Below are 26,194 nucleotides of genomic sequence, written 5' to 3'. Positions count from 1 at the left end.
TAATTATATAGGAAAATAGCCCTTGGTGAGTTCAGCATGGGTGGATGATCATGATCGAGAGACTAGTAGTTCGCTGAAACAACTGTCAGAGTCATCAAATCACTGCAATTATTTCCAATGCACCCATCATTACAGAGCTGGTGAAAAGTTGCTTTGCTGAATTCCTCTAGAAATATTGTGGTGATAAATGTATACTAATTAATTTAATTTATCACTACCTCCCCCTCAGGTATCATCATACGCCTGGACTCTTGCTCAACAGTAGCATCCCCATGGATTTAATTGCAACAACACATGAGGCTCTATTAGAAGTACAGCTCCAGGTCAGTCAGTCCAACCCATGAGCTTACAGAGCTACCAGTCCCTCTGTGTTATAAACCTGCAGTGTTACATACTGTATGTACACTAGTATCAAAATGTTCTGCATGAGGTCTATGCACTGAACATGTAATTTGACGTTTTAGGGTGATGCTAGCTGTAGTTGCGACTACGTTGGTTTGGCCAACATTTGGTCCATCAATTTGGTCCTGAGTGATTCCAGATCACCAACCTATTCAGTGGGTCCTACATACTGTATGTCCATGTGAACTGTGAATGGTAAAAATATCCTCTGACCTTTCATCTAGCATTGCTAACAGCCACACAAATGACTCTTGAAAGCATCTGTTTGTTTTTGAGTAATATGCTGCTGTTTTGAAAACCATCAAACAACTTTTAAGAAGTTCAACATGCAGAATGTAAGTGTCAAACTTATTGTAAGAGGGAAAATATATTGATTGACATAATAATTCAAATTGGAAAAGAATTAAAAAAATATTCTAATTGATAAAAACAAAGCATGCTTTAGATCTATTTTTTAATGGTAAAGTCACAAACTCTTTTCTTCTTCCTTGTACTTCAAGGATTTTACTGCATCACTCTATTTCCTCTACGCACAAATACATTTTCAATGACATTGCCAGCCTTAATTTAAGATGAAGCCCTGAGTTACGTTGATTATAAGAGATAATTTTGCATATGGGATGCCAACACAATATTTCATGTGTCTGAATTACATACAGAAACATTGAGCTCTGTGTGGCCATATGCTTAGCCTCTTTAAATATACAGCCCAAAGAGCCAGCAGAAAATGTGAGCATAGTTAAAGCTCTTGAGGGGATGAATGGAGTAAATATGATGTATTTAGACAAGCATGCAGGGCCTCGCAATATTCCTATTTCCAGGGGAATATAGGGCAAAGGTCTCATCAAATCCCCCACTAAGATTCTCATTGTTCATGTATGGGGAAAGCTGATTGGAATACTGCACATGTGGACTTGTTTGTAGTGCCTGGAATAAATAAAGTGTTTTATATGGAGAAGAATAACACATGAGCAGCCACACAGATTGAGTCAGTCACACTTTGATAGTAATAAGGTTGTTTCTTCTAGGGTTTTCAGGCAGGCTGTTGGTCTCCGCCAATAGATTCTTGGAGAAGCTTGACAGCACACCTTTCAGCATAGCACTGGAGTGTGTGACAGAAGCCGTCTGTTTGCACTCACGCAGTACTTCCCTTTTCCTCTCTCCAACAACTAGTCAGAATAAGAGCACAGCTGCAACGCTGGCTTGTGTGCATCACATTGTAAATTGGCCCTCATAGCTTGAGGCTCTGCGGACATCACATTTAATCCTTGCTACAGTAGTAAATTACATCTTTAACCCTAACAAACATTTATAACACATAAAACTCTTACCTGTGTCCTAACCAGATCCAAAGCAGGGATATAATCAAACAAAGCCTCTTTGAATCACAACTACAGCGATAACTGGCCCCAGGAAGACAGTCTTCACAGTCCACTGGTTTATAATCTAGATGTGGTCCCAAAATGACCCATAGCCTGAACCAAAGCTCAAAATTATACATGAGAGAGGCATATTCACAACACAGCCTCCACATATGAGGTAGTCCAATTAGATATGAAGGCACCCTCTTGCATATATATTCATATTAACTGTAGTCATTGCAGATCACTGTGCTTTTCAGATGTAGAGAACATCTGGTAGTGTTGAAGGAGAAAAAGAATAATGAATTCCAAATAATTACATACATAAAATCAATGATCCCATTAGCATTGCAGTGCATTATGAAGTTAAAGTGTTGCTTTGGTTGTATTATTCAGTTGGTTCATTCATGAAACATTGATCAATAATGCTTCCTTCTATGCGTGGCTCCTTCTTCTCAGTGTTACTATTTGGGTAGTCTCTTTGCAGTACAGCAGACAGTAGTGGAGAATGTGCTATATTATATACAGGGTGAAACCGATCCTTTCTATTTCATTTATACACAAATGCTTTTCTACAAATATGTACAATAAAATTGCAGTCATAGAATTCTCTGCCAGAGTAGAGAGAAAACTTGATGGATGGATCATTGAATCATGTCCCTATCAAGGATTAGATGACAAGTTTAGCAGAATTATGTTTTGACTTTCAATTGCAAATTATTTGACATTGAATATTAAAATTATGTCATTTACTTATTAAATTGCAGGTTGGGTCATGTATTTCATATTTCACACTGTCATGAACACGAGGGACAAAAGTCAGTTTCACGGTGGACAAAAATTAAATAGTTGCTTTTGTAAATGAGATTCTGTTGGATTTTTATTCAATTTATTTATTATCGTATTCCACAGTACTGTAATTTGACTGGACTTTCCTGTGTCATGTGTCTTGTCCCATTTTAGATGGTCACCCTCAAATTTAGACTTATACTTATAAAACCTATCTATATTCTTTAAATTTCTTCATTTCTTATTGATGACATTTATGTCAGTTAAATTCCCTTAAAGTTGATCAATATTATTGTACATGGGCAATCTTGCCTTGATGTAATGCCCATTCCATTCAATTGTGTTTCTTATACTTCCTTCACTTGTATATTTGACCTTCATAGTCCAGAATGATGTTGTCTATTTTTATAGTCACCGGTTGAGTGGGGAGATTTTTCAGCTTTAGCAGTGCGAATAAAAGTAGAATTTGTGAGATTCAAGGATTAGAAGGGTCATTCACATGACATTAGTGAATCACCTTGGCGGCCACAATTTCAGTTATAAAACATGCAAGTTAGTCACTGAACAAAATATAATAATAAAGCTGATAATGACCTCTACCTGGAACAACAACTGATTTCATGATAAAAATTAATTATATTTATATTTAATTGTGTTTTCTGCCAAAATTCTCATTACCACAATGCGTCTGGGTCTGTTTGAATGTACTTTATGTTGTTATTTTCACAATTTAAAATACAAAGAAGCCAAAAAAAATTCATGGATGATTTCAAGTGACTGAAAAACAAATTATTAAATATTCATATTTAATAATGTTGAAGACATAGAGGAGAAATTAAGTATCCGTGATCCAAATTCTCATCCTCCACAACATATTTGAAGGACTGTTTACACATGTCAAAAGAAAGTTAAATAAAATTATATTTTGTATAAAGCAACACATAGGGCAGTGCTTTCAAGATGGCTACCAGGTGAAAAGATCTTTTTTACTCTCAAGTTAAAAGTTAGATTTTCTCCTGCCAGACTGCTTACACGACAGTTGTGCTTATCATTACCGAAACAGCATTTTTTCTTTATTTAAAAAAACATTTTTATTAAAAAATAGGTGAAAATAAATGATATTAATGCCTATTTCTGTGCATGAAGTAAGAATTTACTTAGTCATCATGGCTTCTCTGTTGCAAGCTAAAAATGCTAATTTTCCTCATCCTCCGCAACACATTTCTCTCCTACCTCAGCACTTGAAGGCCAGTTGCGGTGGAGGGAATTCTGTTTCGGTAATGAGAAGTTTAGCTATTACAATGCATGTATCATTACAGCAACAGGTGTGCATTTAGCATTATTTTAATGAATAAAAAAAGTAGGTTGTTTTTAAACACTTGCACGATATACATGTTAACTTCTTTAAAGTTATCCAAATCATTTTGAAAATATGTCACTTTTCAATGAAATATGAAAACTATTAGGTTGTAGTCTGTAAAAGGTGTTGCGGTAATGAGAGAAAAAGTTCAAAATCGTACATAAAAATATCATTTAAATTTTTTTATTATAGCATAATTTCAAGTAGTTGTGCATGACTGTTAAAAATCTACTTTTAAAATTTTTTAAAATAATTGGCTTTTTTTATTGTATTAATGTTTTCAGTGTGTTGCGGTAATGAGATTTTTAAGGACATGATTGAGAAAATATGTTCAAAAAGGTCTTAAATTGTTAGAAAATATTTTTTGATTAACAATCATAAATACTTAAGACTTTGTTATTGATGCCTTTAAAAAAATTTGTTGATGCAGATATTTTTAAAAATTCCACTCTTAAACTTTGAAACCCAGATTTTGTGAGAATGACCCAGAAGTCAGTCCTGGTGACGTTTATTACTAAATATAGTAAGAAGGGACGGCGAAGGGAAACCTTGTGTCTCGCTGTTAAACATTGAAATGGAGATGTATCAGATTTTTCTTCAAGGACAGCCACCAGATATGGTATATCCTCTGGACCGCAAAACTGGACTGAGTGTATTTGCGTGAAAACAAGGTTTTTCAGACTAGTAATCAACTATTTCCTGTCTTTAAAAATTTTATCTTTACAGGTTGCAGGAGGCATGTGGACGAGAGGCATGATACACTATGGACAAGTTATCCATTCATCCATCCATCCATTTTTTACCGCTGTGTCTGCCACAGCGGGTCACGGGGAGCTGGAGCCTATCTCGGCGGCATAGGGCGTAAGGCGGGAGAAACTCCGGGCACGACACCAGTGCACCACAGAGCCACACACAAAGACAGACAACCACACACACACACACTCACTCCTACAGGCAATTTGAAACCGGCCAATTAACCTGAAGCGCATGCTTTTGGAGGTGGGAGGAAGCCGGAGAACCCGGAGGGAAACCACGCAAACACGGGGAGAACGTGCAAACTCCACACAGAGCGGGACTCGAACCAGGAACCGCCGTGCTGTGCAGCGACAACGCTATCCACTGCACCACCGTGCCACCCTGGACAAGTTATCACTTCATCATATCAAATAAATGCTCCAGATATACATATCAAGTTTCATGAAAACAGTTTATTCTGATTAGTAGACATACTATGTTTATTGTCAGCGCTATGCTCCTGTGGTCACCTCACTCTGTGCTGTAACATGATGTAAGTTGCAGCAATAGTTATGAAAAAGCTATTCTTCTTCTTTTCCTTTCGGCTTTCCCCTTCAGGAAAGTTCGCTGAACCTCAGCATCTTCATCTCTGCTACCTCCAGCTCTGTCTCCTGTCTTTTCTTCAGTGACACTGTCTCTAGACCAAACAACATCGCTGGTCTCACCACAGTTTTGTACACCTTTCCTTTCATTTTAGCTGAAACTCTTCTATCACACATCACACCTGACACTTTCCTCCACCCGTTCCATCCTGCCTGGACACGCTTCTTCACCTCTTTTCCACACTCTCCATTGCTCTGGACTGTTGAGCCTTAGTACTTAAAATCCTCCACCTTCTTGATCTCTTCTCCCTGTAACCTCACTCTTCCACTTGGGTCCCTCTCATTCACACACATGTACTCTGTCTTACTGCGGCTAACCTTCATTCCTCTCCTTTCCAGAACAAACCTCCACCTCTCTAGCTTCTCCTCCACCTGTTCCCTGCTCTCACTACAGATCACAATGTCATCTGCAAACATCATAGTCCATGGAGATTCCTGTCTAACCTCGTCTGTCAGCCTGTCCATCACCATAGCGAACAAGAAGGGGCTCAGAGCTGATTCCTGATGCAGTCCCACCTCCACCTTGAACTCCTCTGTCACACCTACAGCACACCTCACCACTGTCTTACAGTCCTCATACATGTCCTGCACCGCTCTAACATACTTCTCTGCCACTCCAGACTTCCTCATACAATACCACAGTTCTTCTCTGGGCACCCTGTCATAAGCTTTCTCCAGATCTACAAAAACACAATGCAGCTCCCTCTGGCCTTCTCTGTACTTCTCTATCAACATCCTCAAAGCAAATACTGCATCTGTAGCACTCTTTTTTGGCATGAAACCATACTGATGCTCACAAATGTCCACTTCTGCCCTTAGTCTAGCTTTTACTACTCTCTCCCATAACTTCATTGTATGGCTCATCAGCTTTATTCCTCTGTAGTTGCCACAACTCTGCACATTTCCCTTGTTCTTAAAAATGGGCACCAGCACTGTTCTCCTCCATTCCTCAGGCATCTTCTCACTATCTAAGATCCTGTTGAACAACCCAGTCAGAAACTCTACTGCCACCTCTCCTAGACACTTCCATACCTCTACAGGTATATCATCAGGACCGACTGCCTTTCCACTCTTCATCCTCTTCAATGCCCTCCTCACTTCATCCTGACTAATATTTGCTACATGCTGGTCCACAACAGTCACCTCTTCTAGTCTTTGTTCTCTCTCATTTTCCACGTTCATCAACTCTTCAAAGTACTCTTTCCATCTTCCCATCACACTACTGGCACCTGTCAATAGACTTCCATCCCTATCCTTAATCACCCTAACTTGCTGCACGTCCTTCCCATCTCTATCTCTCTGTCTTGCCAACCGGTATAGATCAGTCTCTCCCTCCTTACTGTCCAACCTAGCATACAAGTCATCATAAGCTTCTTGTTTGGCCTTTGCTACCTCTACCTTCACCTTACGCTGCATCTCCCTGTACTCCTGTCTACTCTCCTCAGTCCTCTCAGTGTCCCACTTCTTCTTAGCTAACCTCTTTCTCTGTCTACACTCCTGTACCTCCTCATTCCACCACCAAGTCTCCTTATCTACTTTCCTTCCAGATGACACACCAAGTACTCTCCTACCTGTCTCCCTGATCACATTAGCTGTAGTTTTTCAGTCATCTGGAAGCACCTCCTGACCACCCAGAGCCTGTCTTAACTCCTTCCTAAAAGTCATGCAACACTCTTCCTTTTTCAGCTTTCACCATTTCGTCTTCTGCTCTGTCTTTGCCCTCTTCATCTTCCTCACCACCAGAGTCATCCTACACACCACCATCCTATGCTGTTTGGCTACACTCTCACCTACCAATACTTTGCAGTCACTGATCTCTTTCAGGTTACACCGTCTACACAAGATGCAGTCTACCTGTGGGCTCCTACCGCCACTCTTATAGGTCACCCTATGTTCCTGCCTCTTCTGGAAGAAAGTATTCACTACGGCCATTTCCATCCTTTTTGCAAAGTCAACTACCATCTGTCCTTCTGCGTTCCTCTCCTGGATACCAAACCTGCCCATCACTTCCTCATCACCTCTGTTTCCTGCACCGACATGTCCATTGAAGTCTGCTCCAATGAAAACTCTCTCACTTCTAGGCATGCTCTGCGTCACTTCATCAAGGTCCGACCAGAATTTCTCCTTCTCCTCTAGCTCACATCCTACCTGTGGAGCATACCCGCTAACAAAATTGAACATCACACCTTCTATTTCTAGCTTCAGACTCATCACTCTATCTGACACTCTTTTTACCTCCAGCACATTCCTAACAAACTCTTCCCATCTATACCATGATAGAACAACTTGAACCCTGCTTCTAAACTTCTAGCCTTGCTACCTTTCCACCTGGTCTCCTGTACACACAGTATGTCTACCTTCCTCCTCTGCATCATGTCAACCAACTCTCTACCTTTTCCTGTCATAGTTCCAACATTCAGTGTCCATACTCTTAGTCCTATACTCTTGGTGTTCCTCTTCTCTTTCTTCGAGCGAACGCACTTTCCTCCTCTCCTTCTTCGACCAACAGTAATCCAATTTCCACCGGCGCCCTGTAGGTCAACAGCGCCGATGGCGGTCGTTGTTAACCCGGGCCTCGACCGATCCGGTATGGAAGTCATAGGTTTGATTTGCATCTTTGATTTGGCAAAGTTTTACGCCGGATGCCCTTCCTGATGCAACCCTCTGTATTTATCCGGGCTTGGGACCGGCATAAATACAGAGGGTTGCGTCAGGAAGGGCATCCGGCGTATGAAAAAGCTATTAGTCTAACTAAAAATGAAGCTGGACTGCAGTGATCTCTCATATTTCAAGGAAAAACAGAACCCGGGTCTGCTCTTAAGGGCTGTCTGTAATCAAGTTCTTGCTCATGGGGGAATAATGGGTCCAAAGATCATGGTGTTAAATGATGTAACTTTTGTTGTGATTTGACAATATAAAGAAATATAAAGAAAACTGAGAGCACCATACATTATTAAAAGCTCATATATCAAATATTTCCATTACTATTTGTTGTTGGGATCTGGGTAATATAAAACCTAAGCAGCATTGTGGATTTCTAGGCCACTCTTCCTTCAAAAGAGTGAAGTAATTGAAGGAAGGTAAGAGACAGCTGGAGCATGGACAGTCTCTTACTCATGTGTCTGTCATGATTTTTTTCAACATGGAAAGTCCATCTACATGTCCCCGAGGTTCCTGTCAAGCTGAGCCCTACAGTAGATACAGTAGATGACATGCAGAGTGAAACAACCACTTAGCAAGGGTTCAGAAATACATGTTATGTATAATGGATGTAATGCACTAACATTTGAATAACTTCAGTAAAATTTGACTATTTCACTCAGTAGAAAAATTGCCTTCCAGGAAACAGTTATTTCTCAACATGAAAAACATTTGTCTGCTGAGGACAGGTCATAAAAGGACCATGATGACTTTTTTGGTCATTGCAAAGCGCACATGAAATTTCCTTGAATTCAGTCCAGTAGTTTTGAGCACAGGTTGATGATGGATAAATGGAAAAGGGTAACCATTTTCTCTACCTTTGGTGAGAGCATAAAAAAAAAAATTCCATCATGAATCATAAAGGTATTCTTCCGATTGCATCCTACGCTGTGCACAATTGAAAATGTACAAGCAAAAATATTATTTAACAATCTGTTTAACTGCAATAATGATCAACACGTCTGAAATGCCCTGCAGACTATACCCACACTTAATAATAATCTACAATGTTCTCCATTTGTATCAATTACGCATAATATTCTATTAACATTGGAATCTCTGAGGGGTATTTTTCAATCTTTTCAGAAGCAGCTAACACTGTTAAAATAAAGCCTCTACATCTTTCAGTTCAGGATTGTTTTTTATTCTAAAATACTGCTCAGAGTGTTACTTGTGAGGAGTATTTCATTCAGTCAGTATTGGTACAACACTGTTCACACCGTGCGGATCTGTTTATTGATTATGTGACGTTTGGAAACAAAATGAACCTGACACTGAAGGCCATGATCTCTGTAATCCACCTGAAAAATGAAATATATACCTTCAACACTAATCACTGTCTACAAGCGTCAGAACACCCACACCTTCCTGTGACCTTCATTGATATTAATTAGACAATATTAAAAACACAGGTTGAAACTTTATGAAGCAAAATACAGAGTGTAACTAATTAAATGATCTGTTTATTTCCAAAATGGTATTTGATTCCAATCAGAAAAATAAACTTGTATTAGCTTGGGTATGATCTAGTTACACTTCTGAAGGCGAGATATTTCTGTTGAGGAAAAATGACTCCCAACAAAGACAGAAATAATAATTGATCTTGACAGAAATAATTATCCATGATAATTTTTTTAAAAAGGGGGTTTTTATGGAGTGGCATTAGTTCATATAAAGTTCTTTTATTCCATGGCTTAAGTTGTGTGAAAATTGATGATGACTGACACAGCAGATAAAATATGATGACAGTCAAACAAATGACAGAAAAACATTTTTAATGCATGCAACATTGTCAGGTTTGACGCTACATCATGTTTGCCTGAACAACATCAAACATACAGTTTGTTCTCAGGCAATCTCCTCTCTTCTTGTCCCTCTCTTCTGTAACTGATTTCTACAAATTGAATGAACAACTTCTCAGTGCAGCAACAACATTACAGCTGTGGCGGTCTTCACTGTTCAACAGCTTGTGTTTCATCTCATACCTGCTAGATCCACTCCTCATCTGTTCTGCAGGCAAGAGTTAGTTATGTTTCAAAACAAGTTTGCTGATTCCACCCTTCGATTAAAATTAGAATAGAGGTAACAGTTATGGGAAGACATTTGTTTCGTGTCAATACTTTAGCCTCTACTAACTCATAGTAACAGTGGTTCCTGGTTCCTTTGGAAGTCGTAACAAAGAATTCTGCTCTATGAGTGCATTATGCTCATACCTGCCATCAATCATGTGAAAACTGTTAGCAATGACAGCCTACAAATACAATCTGTTCCGAGAGGTTGTTTGTAAGCTGAACTGTCGGTAAGTGGTTACCAGAAACAACTACCGGATGTAAAAACAACACATAATAAAATAAAAATATACAGATAAAAATAATTTCGAGTTAAGGGTTTCATAAAAAATACACACACAAAAAATTCAAGTTTACGTCATTTGACTCGACTTTATGCCTGTCAGCCACACATATATAGAGAAGAGAGCAGAATAGAATAGAATCTCCCCACCTATTTATTTTGAATAAGTTCACTTGAAAACCTCACGGTGTCACGTTTTAACTCCACCCACTACCGCACAACCAATCACGGCGCATCTGCCAGAAGGAATCACGTGAATAATAAGACGTAAGGCATCAGGCAGCGAGGCTTTATGTTGTGGTTACACCTTTCATCCACACGACAACGCAGATATCCGGGACGAATACGCTGGCCAAAGTGAAGTTTTTTGAAAACGCTCGGTCTGCGTCGTCATGTGGACCGAAAGTTTTTCTATCCCTGAGATGAAAACGTGACGTTAGTGTGTGTGACCCATGTCTACATATAAACACAGGATGGACGGAGTTAAAACCAGCTATTTTCTGACGTGTAGCAGCTCTACGTCGAAGACGCGTTGATAAACATGCCTGACAGTTGGATATTTGTTCATCTGTTTCCTTCTTTATGAGTCATAAAATGTATATCTGTTCATTCATTCATTCATGTTCCTCACCAAAAACGCTGACGCCGGTTCTGGGTCAGACTGGGATGTGCTGCCTGCTGGTGGAAGAACTCTATGATGGGTGCGCTTGGTTTATATTACCAATACATTTGTTTTCATATATTTGGTATGAAGTCTGATATTATTGTTTTATCGTGGCAGTTCCACGAGATCGCGCTAGTAGAATAGAATAGACTAGACTAGACTAGACTAGACTAGACTAGACTAGAATAGAATAGAATGGAATAGAATAGAATAGAATAGAATAGAATAGAATAGAATAGAATAGAATAGAATAGAATAGAATAGAATAGAATAGAATAGAATGCCTTTAATGTAAACGAAATTCTTTGACAACTCTCTGTGAAAAAGGACTCAGGTTCGGGTATAAAGTGTAACTATAAATACAAAGCAAGAACAGACGAAGACAAGAAGCAACCAATTATGAAAATATATTTACAATGAGCCGTCAACATTGTATGATGTACTGTAAACCAGAGGGCTCAGTAGCAGCAGTTGCAATGAGGGCATTGCACAGGATTCCGAACTGGGAAGGACTTCCAACATGTAAACCTTCACTTAGGGAGTACAGTGTTCAGTACTCTGATCGCACTTGAGTAGAACGTGTTGGTCAGTCTAGAGGTCTGTGCCTTGATGGACCTGTACCTCTTCCCAGAGGGCAGCAGTGAGAACAAGCTGTGGATATTTTAATCCTAAAATCACTAGAAAAACATTAAAAATACATAATTTAATACCCAACTAATACCCATCAACTGTAACTGCAGTAGAGATGGAGGTTGCAGACACAGGCTTTATCGGGCTTGATTTATCTCTTTACACAGGAACAGAGACACAACTCACGCTCAAATCTAACTCACTCACTCTTGTTCCCTTTTCCCAAGTCTCATGAACCTCTCCACAGCCCAACACAAAGACAGACTACTGCTCAGGGCAACAGTCTGCATTTACCCAGGTTATCACAGTATCATGGTGGCGTACAACAAATAAGAATAAAAACATAGAATCACGTTAAAATACATATGTATAGTTCCAATATCTACCGTTAAGCATCACTCAAGATTCACGCAATTACTTTGACATTAGATTACAGTAGTTTATGGTAAAATTTTGCTCCTAATAATTTAATCCTTGAGGAGAAGAAGAAGAAGAAAACACTTCAAAGAACTCTTGACCAGTTTTTCAAGGGTGTCTAACAGCAACAGCCAGAGTCTGCTGCTGATTTTGGCAATCCACTATAGAGTAAAGTAGCACCGAAATGAAATTTATCTTAAGAGCGAAGGACGAGGAGGAGGAAGGAGCTATTGTCAATGAGAGGCAGAAGTGCCATCAGACATCATCACCAATACCGTTATCTTCACTAGCTTTTGCTTTATCGGCCATGATAAACGGCAAAGTATCCAAGGAAGCACACCCTTGTGCACTGAGATGCTCAGAGACAAGACAACAACAAGACGGGGGAGATGAGTGTTGGAGATGCACGAACGCGGCGGTGCTGCTCGGTGAGGGATGCGGCAGAAAGGAGACTTGCAGTAGTCGGATATGGCAACAGATGGTTGTTCGTATCTCTGAATGTTCATAAATCGAATTTTTGCATCTTGAGGACTACTTTACACTACTGACTGCTACACGTTGGATAACTTGTGACTATGCTTTACATAGTTCTGAACTAACCATCGCTTATAAGTTGTCTGTTGTCTGTGCACCTTGAAGGTGTGTTATTATGAGACACTTCAGAAAAAAGGACCAGATACAACAATGTTCTTATCCAGCAACAACATGGTATGTCACAAAAGTAAAAAGTAAAATGAATTTAATTTGTTTCATCACCAAAATATTTTGCTCATGGTTCTGCACATACAGATTCATATTCACAACCTGCACAATGCCAAGCTGGATGTATTAGTATCGGGGATCAGACCACTGATTTAATATTAAGACAGCAGAAAGAAATATGTGTTAATATGTTTGCATCCCTTATTGTTTTCCCACCAGTATAATAAACCTCAACACAAGAGTGACCTTTCAAACCACTTTTAAATGCAAGGATATACGCAAGAGAAATATTGCTCTTTGTCATGCGCTTAGCTTAAAGATTTGAGTTATCACTTCTAGCCTCTTGTGAAATGAACTTGATATGTCCAGTGATGTTTTATTCCAGCACTGGCACTGTAGCTTAGTACTCCTGTCTTAAGCACAGCTTTAAATAACCGCCACAGGTTAGACCAACAAATTATTCCTGTGACACTGTGTGAATAAAATATCATCTGTAAGGAAGACAATATGAAGGGAAGCACATCTAGGAAACTCAATGTCAGTAACCTTACTGATCGCTTGGGTCGTGATCAACCTTCAAGGAAACGCAACATTTCTCTTCATTCTGACTGGAATTCTGATTTCAGGGAGCTGGGCTGTTTGTTCCCCAATGTGCTAAAACTTACATGAAAAAACAATAATCTACAAAGAAGAAGATTGTGCTGTTATATAATATTATGAACAACACCATTTTATAGAGGAATTGTTCTTTGTAGGAAGACAGAAACACAATACAAAAAAAAAAAAAAGATTGAACCCTCTCAATATCTGTGCACAGCTCCATAACAGACTTAATAAACCCCAGCAAACCAAAAAATATTAAACATCAATATTTGGCTAGAAAGATGTGAAACTGAACTGGATCTTTCCAGCAGCTTCAGTCGTGACACAACAGGATTTTTACAATGCGCAGGAATCAGTCAAACGTATTAAAATATAATACAATGATTTTTAATTTTTAAGCCAGTATTCTCATTAAGCATTGCCTGACAGGATTACATCCTATAGTGTTGTGTTTTATCGGATGTTTAATACAAAAGAAAAGAACTGGACTGTGAGGATATCATGGCTCTTTAGTCAACAGAAAGACTTGATTATCCTGCATGTTTGTCTGCATGTGTGTGAAGTTATTTCAAGAAATCAACAGTTTCAGATGTTTTTACACAAAATTCATGCTGAAAACAAGTTTCCTATAGGCAGATCCCTTTTTATTTTGTGAGTGCAGCAGCTTGCCAATTAGGAGAACATACATCTATTATGTAATTTATTATTTTTGTGTGTGGGAATGCTTCAGAATGGTCTCATTATTCCTTTTTTGCCTCAGATGCTAGTTGAAATTTGTAATTGTAAAATATGTGTAGGATGGTCGGACTGAGTCATCATTCATTCCTGTTTGAAGCTACAACATCCCAGATAGCAACAACACAAATCTAGAAAATGATGAGAGCCTATTAAATACTGCAAAGCTGATAATGGCAGATTTTTTCTTTAGTGATGCACACAGAATATCCCATCTTTTCAACAATATACTGTATATTATAGGTAGTCAGTCTCTGCCAGCCAATAGATTCACATCCCAGAGATGAGAAAAGCAGCACTTCACTAAATTCCACGAAAGCAACATTGGCACTTGTCCTTCTCAATTTTTTAACACTCTTCATCACCACAAAGTCCTCATAGGGATAAAGAGGGTCTGTGTAAATCAGTGACCTCTCAAAATAATCCCACCATGGGTTTCTTGCCACTCTCACAGTTTGATTCATTACCGCTTCCAGGAAGTGAACAAAGAAGCTGTTGAGCAGTGATACTAGAGGTATGTATTCAAAAAAATTCAAAAGTAGTTTCTTTTTTGTCTTTGGGGCTGTGTGGGCATTGACAACTCATTAAAAGGAAGAGACACACTGAAGCATCATCAACATTGAAGGTGAAGAACCACTTCTTCCATAGCAAAGGAGACCCATGTATTTAATTGGGGTTGTATTGGTTGTGACATCATAGCTGACATCCTCAGTCCAGTGTCTGGATGTTTTCTCTCTATTCATGCTGACCTGAAGCATTCATCACTGCTGGCAACCATTTCTAAGGTTGGACGGTATTCTGCAGACAATAATGAGGGAATGACGGAAAACTTCTTCAAATAATGAGTGTTTCCTACATTACCCGCACTGCATGGAAAGGTTCTGTAAAACAAGTACATGTCCAGCTTTCCCAAAAACAGATTGGCTTAAGGTGGTTTCAGCAAGGAAGTAAAATGTATGTAGACAAACAACTGAATGGGCTTGTTTGCTTGTTTGTTATTTTGTTGGTTTGCTTTTACATTTGTCAATATGAACTAGCTAATACCGGGAGACAGATTCCCCAGTTCAGAACGTAACAGCCATCATATCACAACTTGTTGTAACACTGTATTTTACTGCTTTTTTTAACATCGTTTTTTTTAACCATGTGTAATCACATGTTTTATGAAATTGTATTGTCCCCTTTCAAATTAACTAAACCTAAACCTGTCCTGCTCAACTACTCAAGAAGCATGCAAATGTATGACAGTTAGATTTTTATCAGAAAGAAAACTAGGAAAACTATGTCATATTTCACTAAACATTAAAGCTTAATGACACACATTCATCCAAGAAGCACACCCATAACTTATGACTTTTCAGTCATGACTTAAAGTTGATATCAAATGACTCAAATTTTGATATTTAAAGAGTTAATATCCATAGACATGAAAGTAAATACCTTCTCAACCTATCTATACAGGTGCGGAAGAATGTCAAATCCTTATCAGTTGTGTTGATAATCAAGGTATTAGATATGGCTATGCGTTACACTGTTAGTAATACCCATCTTTATAGAATAGTTCACTGTTCCTACATGTTGCTGTAAATTCAGGGATTAATTTTCACTCTTATTGCACATAATCTTGATTAATGTTTTATGAATTGAATGGAAAATATAAACAAATTACACTGACACACTCACTAACATCCAATGAATTGTGGTAATTATTCCATGTGGAGGCATTCAGAATTAATTAATTATGCTCAGAGGCAATGCCTCTGGCAGCCTTTCATACATGTGTACTACAGTACATCGTGAGGTTGAAATTAAGTTGCTGACAAAGTGTTGGATGCCTTTATGAACACCGATGCTTCAAACACAATCATGAGAGGCGAATACTAAACGAGCCACAGCAAAATCTCTGAAGACCCAGTCCTCCAGTTCAGTAAAATCTGAGACACCAAGCATCCGCGTTTACACTGTTGTATGATTTACTTCATCAGGGGCATTCTGTTTCACAGGTTTGGATTGTTCGTTGGTTGTTTGGGTTGGTTGGTCTGTCAGTCGCTAATTTTTGAAAGTGTGAGCTATGATTCCCAAATCTAAGAGATACAAAATGAGAAAATCCTTTCATATAGGCTGCTTTTAGCTCTTGAACTCTTGTGTGAGCAGACTGTATATTTCCCTATACTCTCAATATAGCATCATATACATGAACACTGGATTACGGATGTTTGATTTTAGGATTACAGTAGTTGTACGCTGTGTGCTGAATGTGTTGCTGTTTTCTGAAAAGGCATAAACACACAACCAAAACAGCATTCAATGTGGGGTAAATGAATGAATTTGCACATTTACCTGGATAGAAACGTCACTGTAGGATCCTCCGACGACCCCAGAGATGGCCAATGGAGCCTCTTTTGACACTGGCCTTGAGCCATCAGGACAGATGAAACCTGGATCGTGCACCTTGGTCAACGAGGCTCTTACAAAATCCAGAGACTGCTCCAGGGCATACGTGTCCTTTGAACAGGTGTCTAGGATGTGAGCCCCCAGTCGGACTCCAGGAAGGATGCGGTCACTGGAATTAATCTCATCAAGAGCTAGTAACATGGCTTCCAATCTCTGAATTCCTCTCTCTTCATTGATCTTTCCACAGTCCTCTGTCCCATCACCTTTCTGGTGCACTGGGAACAGGCCTCCAATCATCAAGTCCCCATTCAAAATGATCTCGTCTTTGGTTGCACTTGACAAGCCGTGGGTGTTTGGCAGGACTCCTCGTACCAGCAGCTCCAGCAGGAGCATGTGGAGAGGCCAGTAATGGGCAGGACTGGCCAGTGCCCTGGGGCAGGGTATTAAGCTCAGCATGGTAGCGTCAAGGAGAAGAGTTCAGCTGGGTGGAGTAAAGCTGAGCAGAGGTTCACAGCGTCTGCAGGAAGATCCCTTCATCTGGTGGGAACAGCATGTTGAATAATTCCTGAGTTCAAAGAAGAGACAAATGAAGCAATCAGTCAATTGGTCAATCGATCAATCAATCAATCAATCAATTAGTCAGTCAATCAGTCAGTCAGTCTGCCTGCCTGTCTGTCTGTACGTCTATCTATTATCTACTAATCTATCCCTCCTTTTCTGTCTCTTTCTTTCTCTCTCTCACACACACACACACACACACGTTTAGTGCATTGTTGTTTTAATCTTTTAATATTAACCTCATGTGATCAAAAGAAAAATGGTTTTATTGTCCAGTCTACACACACCTGTCTTTACTGTAGTGTGTTATTTTCTGGAGTGAAACATTCTAGGAATTACATCCCATGTGCCGTTTTATTTGAAAGACAAACATAGAGTCGCATCTGCTGAGTGACCGCATCAAACATTTATGGGTATTTAAGTCACCTTTCAAGTGAAGTGTATTTTCCAAGATATCACATAGAATGTGGTTGTAGTCAGTGACTGAGGTTGCCATGGAAACATGATAGTTAAAAGATAAGGCTTGAACTGCAGGAATGTGGGCAGTCAGACATGTATGATAATATAAATTCCTATTATGCTGCAGGTTTTGGTCACACCAATTTGTTTTTTTTTTATTTTTCATTATATCTGATTAGGGGATGGGCTGTGTTCAATCAAGGCACATAAAGACATCTTACACATGCACAAATTCAAAAATAACGATTGATTTGAAGCATTTCTCCAATTGAATATTTAATGACTTTCAGGACTGCCATTATTAAATCTTTATCAGAAAATATTTTAGTATTAGTCACATGATTTGAAAGCATGAGGGACCCAATCAAAGGAAATTGTCAGTGGGTCTGCTGTGGGTTTTTTTTTTTTTTTTAAGTTCAAGTTCAGATGAGTCATGCTGAAAAACTCACAGAGCTTGGTTGTAGTTTGTAACGTTAGGTGAGGATCACCCAAAATAATAAGAACTGAAAAGTTTATCTGTGACTTTTCATATTCTGCCTTGCAGTGTTGATACTGACACTGTAATAGTGCATAAAAATGTGCCATTTGCAGACTGAAATGCATAATCAATTCTATTATTAGCAGATCTCCTAACGGTCATTTTATTTCATCTGTGTGTCCTTTTTTTCTGAGCTTACTGTCAGAATATCTCCACACTGAAATGCCGCGTGATGTTACAAAACACCAGCCCATGCAATTACACCCACATACTGAGAAATACATTGTGTGTGTGTGTGTGTGTGTGTGTGTGTGTGTGTGTGTGTGTGTGTGTGTGTGTGTGTGTGTGTGTGTGTGTGTGTGTGTGTCTTCGTATGTTCGTGTGTGTGAAAGCGTACTTTTCCAGGTACATTAAAATGATTTTCTGTGAGATTCCTGGAGGAACAAACAAAGGAGAAAATGAAAGGTTTGAAAAGTGTGATGAATGCTGGATTTTCATCCATATAATAATTAAATGAGGCCGTGGGTGGAAAATCATCCTACACTGATGAATTAACCACCCTCTACCCAGAGGAACAGACATTTGGTATCGTAAGAGAAAGGTGGGGGAAGGTGTTTCTATTTTGTCACATTTCTCTATTAGTAGAATCAAGGTGTGAAAGTAACTTGTAGAATTAAAAACAACCAGAATCCAATGGATTTTCTGTGCTGTCTCATGGAGCAGATGGGGGATTTCGGGATGGAACCACTAGGTCACAGTATGAATGGATGGTGCATAAAAGGAGTAGCCAATTAGGCAGACCTATGCAAACTAGGATGAAGTGAAGCTGGAGGTCCAGAAAAGCCTCTGGGAGACTAAAGGAAATGCAAATAAATGCTGGAGATTCTGAAATAGACATGGAATATAGCTATAAAAAAAAACATTTCCTACAGCTATTTCAAAAACACTGAACAGAGTCATATCATCATCTTGCATAAGGACTAAATTTCATCCTCTTACGAGTTGCAAAGTAGCTCCCATCAGGTCTCAATCATATCATAAAGGCCACCTTGATGTAAACCTGGCTATCTCACTTACATTGAAAAGTAAAAGGTAGTGTGCTTGCTTGAATTTTTGTCATTATTTTTATACATTAACTCACCTAAGACAGACAAGGTTTTGCCATTTACCATTAAGATGCTTATAAAAACCATTTCTTATGGTTGACTTTTAGCTAATGTGTAATGTATGACTCACAGAAGAGTTGCCTTCAGCAAAGATGGTGATTGCCATTTATAATCCCACAAAATGTATGGACTGGTGAGGGAGTACAATCCTACTCATGCACAAAATGAACAGGGAGATGGTTTGGCTACAGAGAGACACACAGATGTCTTTGTCCCAAAAAAAAAATTAAAACCTTGAAAAATTACTCAACGAATGTAGTGTGTAATATAATTCTGCAGTGTACTTGTAGACAACAGTGATGCCAATAATCACTCCAATGAAATCACGACTAGCATTGCACTTTGGTGTTTTTTGTTTTTTGGTAACTAGATCTTTTGGAAAACACAAGAACACACATGACATGACATTTACTTAATGTCTGATCCAATGCACATGAATCATCAAACTAGTTAAATAAAAATTTAAACACAGCATTTATCCCATGGGTGAATGACCAAAAATGAACCCCAGGTATTTTTTTTATTCAAGTTATATTAAATTACAGAAAAACATAATTCACATTTTCCTTGAAGAATTATGAGTGTTTTACAAGATAAATCAGTGGAACCAGTTTCTCTTTCATCATTTTCTTAAGGGCCACCGGCTGTACCTTGGATTACAGCTAATGAAAGAAAAAGAAGAAAAAATCTGCAGCTACCACAACTCAGCTAATGATTCCCACTTCTTCATTCAGTGAAGACACACTTTATCCCCCCACCTGGACTTTGTCAGCTGAAGGAATTATATTGCCTCTGCTACGGCCGACAGCCAGATGAGTGTGAATTTGAACATAGATCAAGGACATCATTTCATCAGGATGGCACAGGGAAATCTGGTTGTGTGCCTGCTCACATGTTAAAAATAACTATTTTCAAAGGCAAATGTTATCTCAACTAAAAATCCTGAAGAAATCTCAGGGATGCAGAGACAACATGAGGTTATGAGACTAAGAGTGGCCACAAACAGCTGTGCATTAACCTTATCACCGTGGTGATACCATTCAAATAACATGATAATAATAATATTCATTGTGGCGGTAGTAACATATAGATCTCTGTCACCATCTTACATTTCATAGAAATCCTACTGCTACTTTTTTTTAAATTCCTCTCAGGGGTGTGCCAACAATGGTTAAATGTATTTGCTCTCCAAAAGAAAAAAAGAAATGTGGATTGGGCTACAAATTCCAACTCATATTTGAACATTTTGCAAATGCTCATGAAAAGTTCCCATGAACGCGCTGCATTGTACCCAGTTCCAAGCGACTTTTGATCCATTGGGCAGCTAAGTTTATGGGACCCCAGAGTCCACAGTGTTACTACTAAATCCACCGACATGCAATCATATATTTTTGCAGCGAGGATTAATTCTGTTGAGTGTTTTGTATCCAGCAGATACTTTAATGAATATTGCAAACTGAACTCAATTATATTCACAGCGGGATGCTGTTAGATTGTTGAGAGCGCTGTCTGAAAACAAACGCTATGATTGAAAAGGAAAAAAGTGAGAAATGAATCCCACAAATTATTTTGCGAACAATTTTACAAATCCAGTAAATGGGTCGTTCTAATATGTCACACACTAATATGTCACATCGATCAAGTATCGATCAAGGTCGGACAACAGAGATGACACTTGTGCATTGTGAGAACCAAAAAAATCGGTAAAATCCTATTTTATTCGGTAATCATAATAATTGATTCAATCCCGGTAAAATATGGTGTTGTGGTCAAATTGTAAAGGCTCAAAACAATTAAATATCCAAACGTGCGATTCATAGAGAGAAAAAAATAGACAGCGTGTAAATAATATCTATGACCTGCTTACCTTTCTTACCTGGCTGTAGCACAAGATGCGTTCTCTTGGTGTGTCTTATTTCCACAAGCCCCTGCTTTTTTTTTTTACGTGAAGATTTTCATGAGCCGAGCTGGATCCAGATGTGGTTCACTTGGAGCATGTTGGTCGAGCAGCACTTCGGGACTCCTCCCGGTGATCTCCCGCCATGTGCGCCAGCCAACGGACAGGAGCGCTATAACGCACGGTTATGTCCACCTGCATCCAGTCTCCCAAAATGTTACTGCAGGCGTGACTGAGGAGAAAGCGAAACTAAATTCAACCTCAAATACACTTTTTTTGGGTGGGGGTGTTGTATTGCATTTCCTATTTATAGCCGTGTCGAATGGGTCAGAGGAACTTCTGAAGAGGAGCCTTCGTGAAACCCTCCTGTCGCACCGTGGCGTCACACGCGTGCATCTCCTCCGAGCAGCTCCGCGGTGATAATGAGCGCAGCGTGTCGACGCGCTCCTTCACAAACCTGCTTCATGAAGCCTTTGTTTGCGTGGCAGAGAAGAGAGTTCCAGCGAGTCAAAAATAGACCTGATTCAAAGACTATTATGTGCTGTTTAGTGCACAGGAATGAAGAGTTAAAACAATGACAAAAGTGCATTAATCAGATTATAAAACCCTGTTTAGAACTTATTTTTAAGGAAACTGCATCGCAGTGAAACTGAGCTTCACGCATATCAGTCTAACTTGGAATGATCCCCTGCAAAAATGTCCAAATACCCTGTACATAATGCTTATACGTAAGTCAGCAGTAACATTTAGAAAGATGACAAAATAAGAATGAGCATCACCTGTTTTTTTTTGTTTCCCTCTGACGGCTGGCGAGCTCCTAATTCAGCTGCATCTCATTAAAACTGAATCACACTCCACATAAGCAGCATCGCACTTAGCAGAATATAGAGGCAATTATATGTTCACTGAGGAGGTGACAACACACACCTACACACACACACGCACGCACGCACACACACACACACATACAAAATGTGTGCACAGAACAAAATGCGCAATGCACAACGCTAACGGTTGAATCAGATTCACACAAGTCACTATGAATCCTTTATAGTTACAAATAACTTTAATGCGTATAAAGTAATATTTATATTTCTCTGCTAAAGCAAGTGACACTTCCTGTTTTGATTCATCCTAAGTGTTTCAAGGCTGTGTACAGTCATTAAACTGCTATTCTTCACTGACTCGATTTCATGCAACAAACTACACACTCTTTTTTTGTCATTCAAAACTATTACATCATCATTTATGCTGCATAATTACTGAGTAACAGAGAAAAGGTCAGCTGCCCCCATTTGGTTTGTGAGACCAACTCTATATCATTTTGTATAAAAAAGATTCAAATAATACTGTATGTGGAAAAATTCAGGAAGCAGCATCCATTTCATTCAGAATGAATTCACTGTCGAAACATTTTTGTCACCTTCAAATGTTTAAGCAGTGCCACTAAGCTTCATTTCCAGTTTAGTAGTGGTTGCTTTGCACTGAGGGTTTGGGAGGAGGCAAACTTATTTTGTGTGCAGTGGCAATTAAAACGACAGTCGGGGTCCTGGGCATTGCATAATTACTTCAGCAAACACAAAGGGACCAATTTTCTCCTGAAATAGAATGGTAGTTTACATTACAATAGTTTAAAGCATGTGGGTGGAATGCAGAGCCACGATAGGAACACGGCAATTACTGTCAAGTAAGATTATACAGGAGAAAAACAAAGAGTTTTTACAAGTGGTCAGTACATTGGTCAATATGCTGCGGGTCTGGCTGATAGGCTGATGATTTAATGATAATGAAATTTAAATAAACACATGTAAAATTTAAAAAGTTGTTTCTCTAATCTATGATTGATGATATTCACATTTAGGGAAACATCGGGGGTCTTGTTTTAAGATTAAAAAAGAAAAAAATAACTGCAGCTACAAACACAGTAAATTAGAAAGAGATGGTAGGCCCAAATCCTCAAAAACAAATTGACTCTACTTCTGATGTTACCGATATATTAAACCTGTTTCATTTTTAAATTTTTTTTTTGTTTTTTTTGTGACACTTAAAGTTAAAAGCTTGAAAACAGTGCAGTATTTTCCACACTATTACGTGCACCTTAAGTTTTTCATTTTCTCAAAAATTGACAGTGCGCCTTATAATCAAGTGTACTTTATAATCCAGTGTGCCTTATACTGTATATGAATAAAGTTTTATAATAGACTATTCATTGAAGGTGTGCCTTATAGTCCAGTGCGCCTCATAGTGAGAAAATTCACAAACCTCACAGTGAAAAGTTTTGGAACCAAAGAGCTTCACCCATCCATCCATTGTCCAGACCCGCTTCTTCCTCCGTCGCGGGTCGCGTAGTGCTGGAGCCTATCCCAGCTAACTGGGGGTGAGGCAGAGTACAATCCTGGCACGACACCAGTGCACTATGGAGCCCTAAGAACTTCAACAAAATAGTTTGTTTTTAACGATCCTCGACTGTGTTATTTATGAAACAGCATTTTGATACTGTTATTTCTTGTAGTTTGATCAGCACTAAGTTTGATTGATACAAGTCTTGTTTTTAGTTTTCATAATGGATGAGCCTTGAAAGGACTCAATTTCTGTTTAATTTTTTCTTATAATATTTTCTAGTGACAGTGCCCTTACAAAACTGATAGCAGTGAATTAAAAATTATTACAGCAAAAATCTTTGGTATGTGGCAAGACAGATGAGCATCCAGATGATTTCAAAAATCAGTTAAGCAAGAGTTTCATGAGATCATTGAAACTTCTCTGTTTACTGGAAAAAAATGTGAATGACTAATGACATGGTATATCAGAGAAAATTTTAAAAGTATTTTTTTAAAATGTGTTCTGGTAAATCTACTCAGCAAACCTCTGACCTTAATGATAGTCAGATAACTATCAGCTGCTTCCTGTTTCAGCTCCTAAAATTGGATATCATTCACAGAAATCACCCATTCTATAGCTGTCCTTATGACAAAGTATTTTTTTTGCCACAAACCTAACCAGAACCGGGAAAAAGAGTTGTCACAATCTTTTACTTCCCCTTTCGGCTTTTTTCTTCAGGGGTCGAAACAGTGAATCAATCAACCATCAATCAACGTTTAATTTATACAGCACTTAATCACATCTGAAGACATTTCAAAGCGCTTTACAGATATAAAGCCAAGAATGCCCTCCAGAGAAAGCATAAGCGACGGCGGCATGGAAAAACTCCCTCATTGAGGAAGAAACTCCGGGCAGGACCCAGGCTCTGGAGGGCGGTCATCCACCTTGACCTGTTGGTTAGAAAAGTGAAATACACTGGGGAGAGAAATAGGTCAAGTAAAAGAGACAGAGGGAGAGAGAGAGAGAGAGAGAGAGTGACAGATAGGCCAGTTTGAGTTTAATGTGTATAGTGCTTTGTCGCTGAATTGGGGACGGGATTTCCAGGCCTTTGGTTATCCTGTCTTCCATCCGCGTTCTCCACCTGTGGAACAGAGGCACAAAGACAGCGGCAGTGTCGTGCAGACAGAGTGTGATTTGACAGTATTAATAAAATTTGGGAGCATAAAAAGATAAAGAAAGAAGTGACAGAAGTTCCAGAGTAACTCCCTTTAACGGGAGACGCGTAGAAAAATACCCTCAGCAGCATAGGCCTATAGCAGCATATCTAGTGGAGTGTGTGTTATTTTAGTTGTAGGCTCTATCAAAGAGGAGGGTTTTTAGTCAACTCTTAATAAGCTGAGAGTGTCTGCCCCCCGTACCAAGGCTGGGAGAATGTTTCAGAGTAAAGGAGCCAGATAGCTAAAGCTTCTGCCTCCAGTTCTATTCTTAAAAACCCAACGGGTCACCAGAAATCCTGCATCATCAGATCTAAGGGCCCTGGGTAGGTGATACACTTCAATAAGATCTTCAATGTAAGACGGAGCCTTACAGTGGAGAGCTTTATATGTGATCATGAGGACTTTGAATCAGTTGCCTCTATCTAACCCTGTCTTCTGCATCCTCTTCTCTCACACATACTACCTTCATGTCCTCTTTCATTACATCCATAAACCTCCTCTTTGGCCTTCCTCTAGGCCTCCTGCCTGGCAGTTCAAAACTCAGCATCGTTCTACCAATATATTCACTATCTCTCCTCCGGACATGTCCAAACCGTCTCAGTCTGGTCTCTCTGACTTTATCTCCAACATCTCTAACATGTGCTGTCCCTCTGATGTACTCATTCCTGATCCTATCCTTCCTGGTCACCCCCAAAGTGAACCTCAGCATCTTCATCTCTGCTACCTCCAGCTCTGTGTCCTGTCTTTTCCTCAGTGACACTGTCTCTAGACCAGTGGTTCTTAACCTTGTTAGACGTACTGAACCCTGCCAGTTTCATTTGCTCACTCACCGAACCCATCTTGAGTAAAAAAAAAAATTTTTTTTCACAATCAAGACAGAAGTATATGCTTTACTGGTGTATTTCATGAATTGTGCATTAATGTCACCTTTTTCAAAGAACAAAATCAAGACGGTGCATGAACTCACATGAAATGACCAACCTGCAAATCAGTGTGGCTTCTTCTGTTGTTACTGAGAGACCAGTTCAGATATGCATGACTTTACCGTGGCAAGGGCTACTCTTATGTCATTTTCACAGAAAAGTCTGTTTCTTTTGTTTTCCATGCAGCTTAAGGAAGTGTTCCTTTATTTTTGCCAGTGTGAGACTAGAGTTGCTCAACTTGACATTGCAAATCATGCAGAACGCTGACTCACATCATGTGCCGTTATATGGTACATGTAAATTCACGTTGCACATATTCGTCCGACCACTTTTTTTTTTTGCTCAACATAGTTACTATGAATTAAAATATTAAGAAAGCAATCAGATGATGTACCATCATGACAGACATAAATCGTCTACTGAGTGCGCAAAATCCCATGTAGCACAGGTAGGCTAGTCAGTGTAGCGTGATCACCTGCAGCCAGTGATGGCCAAGGGGAGCGTGTCATCACGAATTGACACAATGTGTCAAATGTCCACAGTGATTCGTGTATGTTCAGCAAAAACACCCGACACGTTTGTCTTGACCTCCATTTCCGCCGAACTCCTGAGACCGACTCACCAAACCCCTAGGGTTCGATCAAACCCAGGTTAAGAACCACTGCTCT

The 26,194-nt window shown here is 39.2% G+C and overlaps 1 protein-coding gene across 2 annotated transcripts in view; it reads right to left on the bottom strand.

The window, feature by feature from the left end:
- The window catches only part of grm2b (glutamate receptor, metabotropic 2b), a 29,145-nt gene extending 7,680 nt beyond the window's left edge, over positions 1 to 21,465 (bottom strand). Inside the window, exons 1-2 of one of the 2 annotated variants that reach the window (XM_068316382.1) lie at positions 21,035 to 21,465; positions 16,453 to 17,071 (exon numbers count right to left, since the gene is read on the bottom strand). In XM_068316382.1, coding sequence (XP_068172483.1) covers positions 16,453 to 16,962 — 510 coding nt within the window. In that variant the 5' untranslated portion in view covers positions 16,963 to 17,071; positions 21,035 to 21,465. The remainder of the gene's footprint in view (positions 1 to 16,452; positions 17,072 to 21,034) is intronic. The other variant, XM_068316383.1, reaches the window with a different exon arrangement.
- Positions 21,466 to 26,194: the final 4,729 nt, after the last annotated feature.

This window comes from Antennarius striatus, chromosome 5, assembly GCF_040054535.1.
Source record: "Antennarius striatus isolate MH-2024 chromosome 5, ASM4005453v1, whole genome shotgun sequence".
NCBI classification, from domain to species: domain Eukaryota; kingdom Metazoa; phylum Chordata; class Actinopteri; order Lophiiformes; family Antennariidae; genus Antennarius; species Antennarius striatus.
This window is presented reverse-complemented; position numbering and strand designations above follow the sequence as displayed.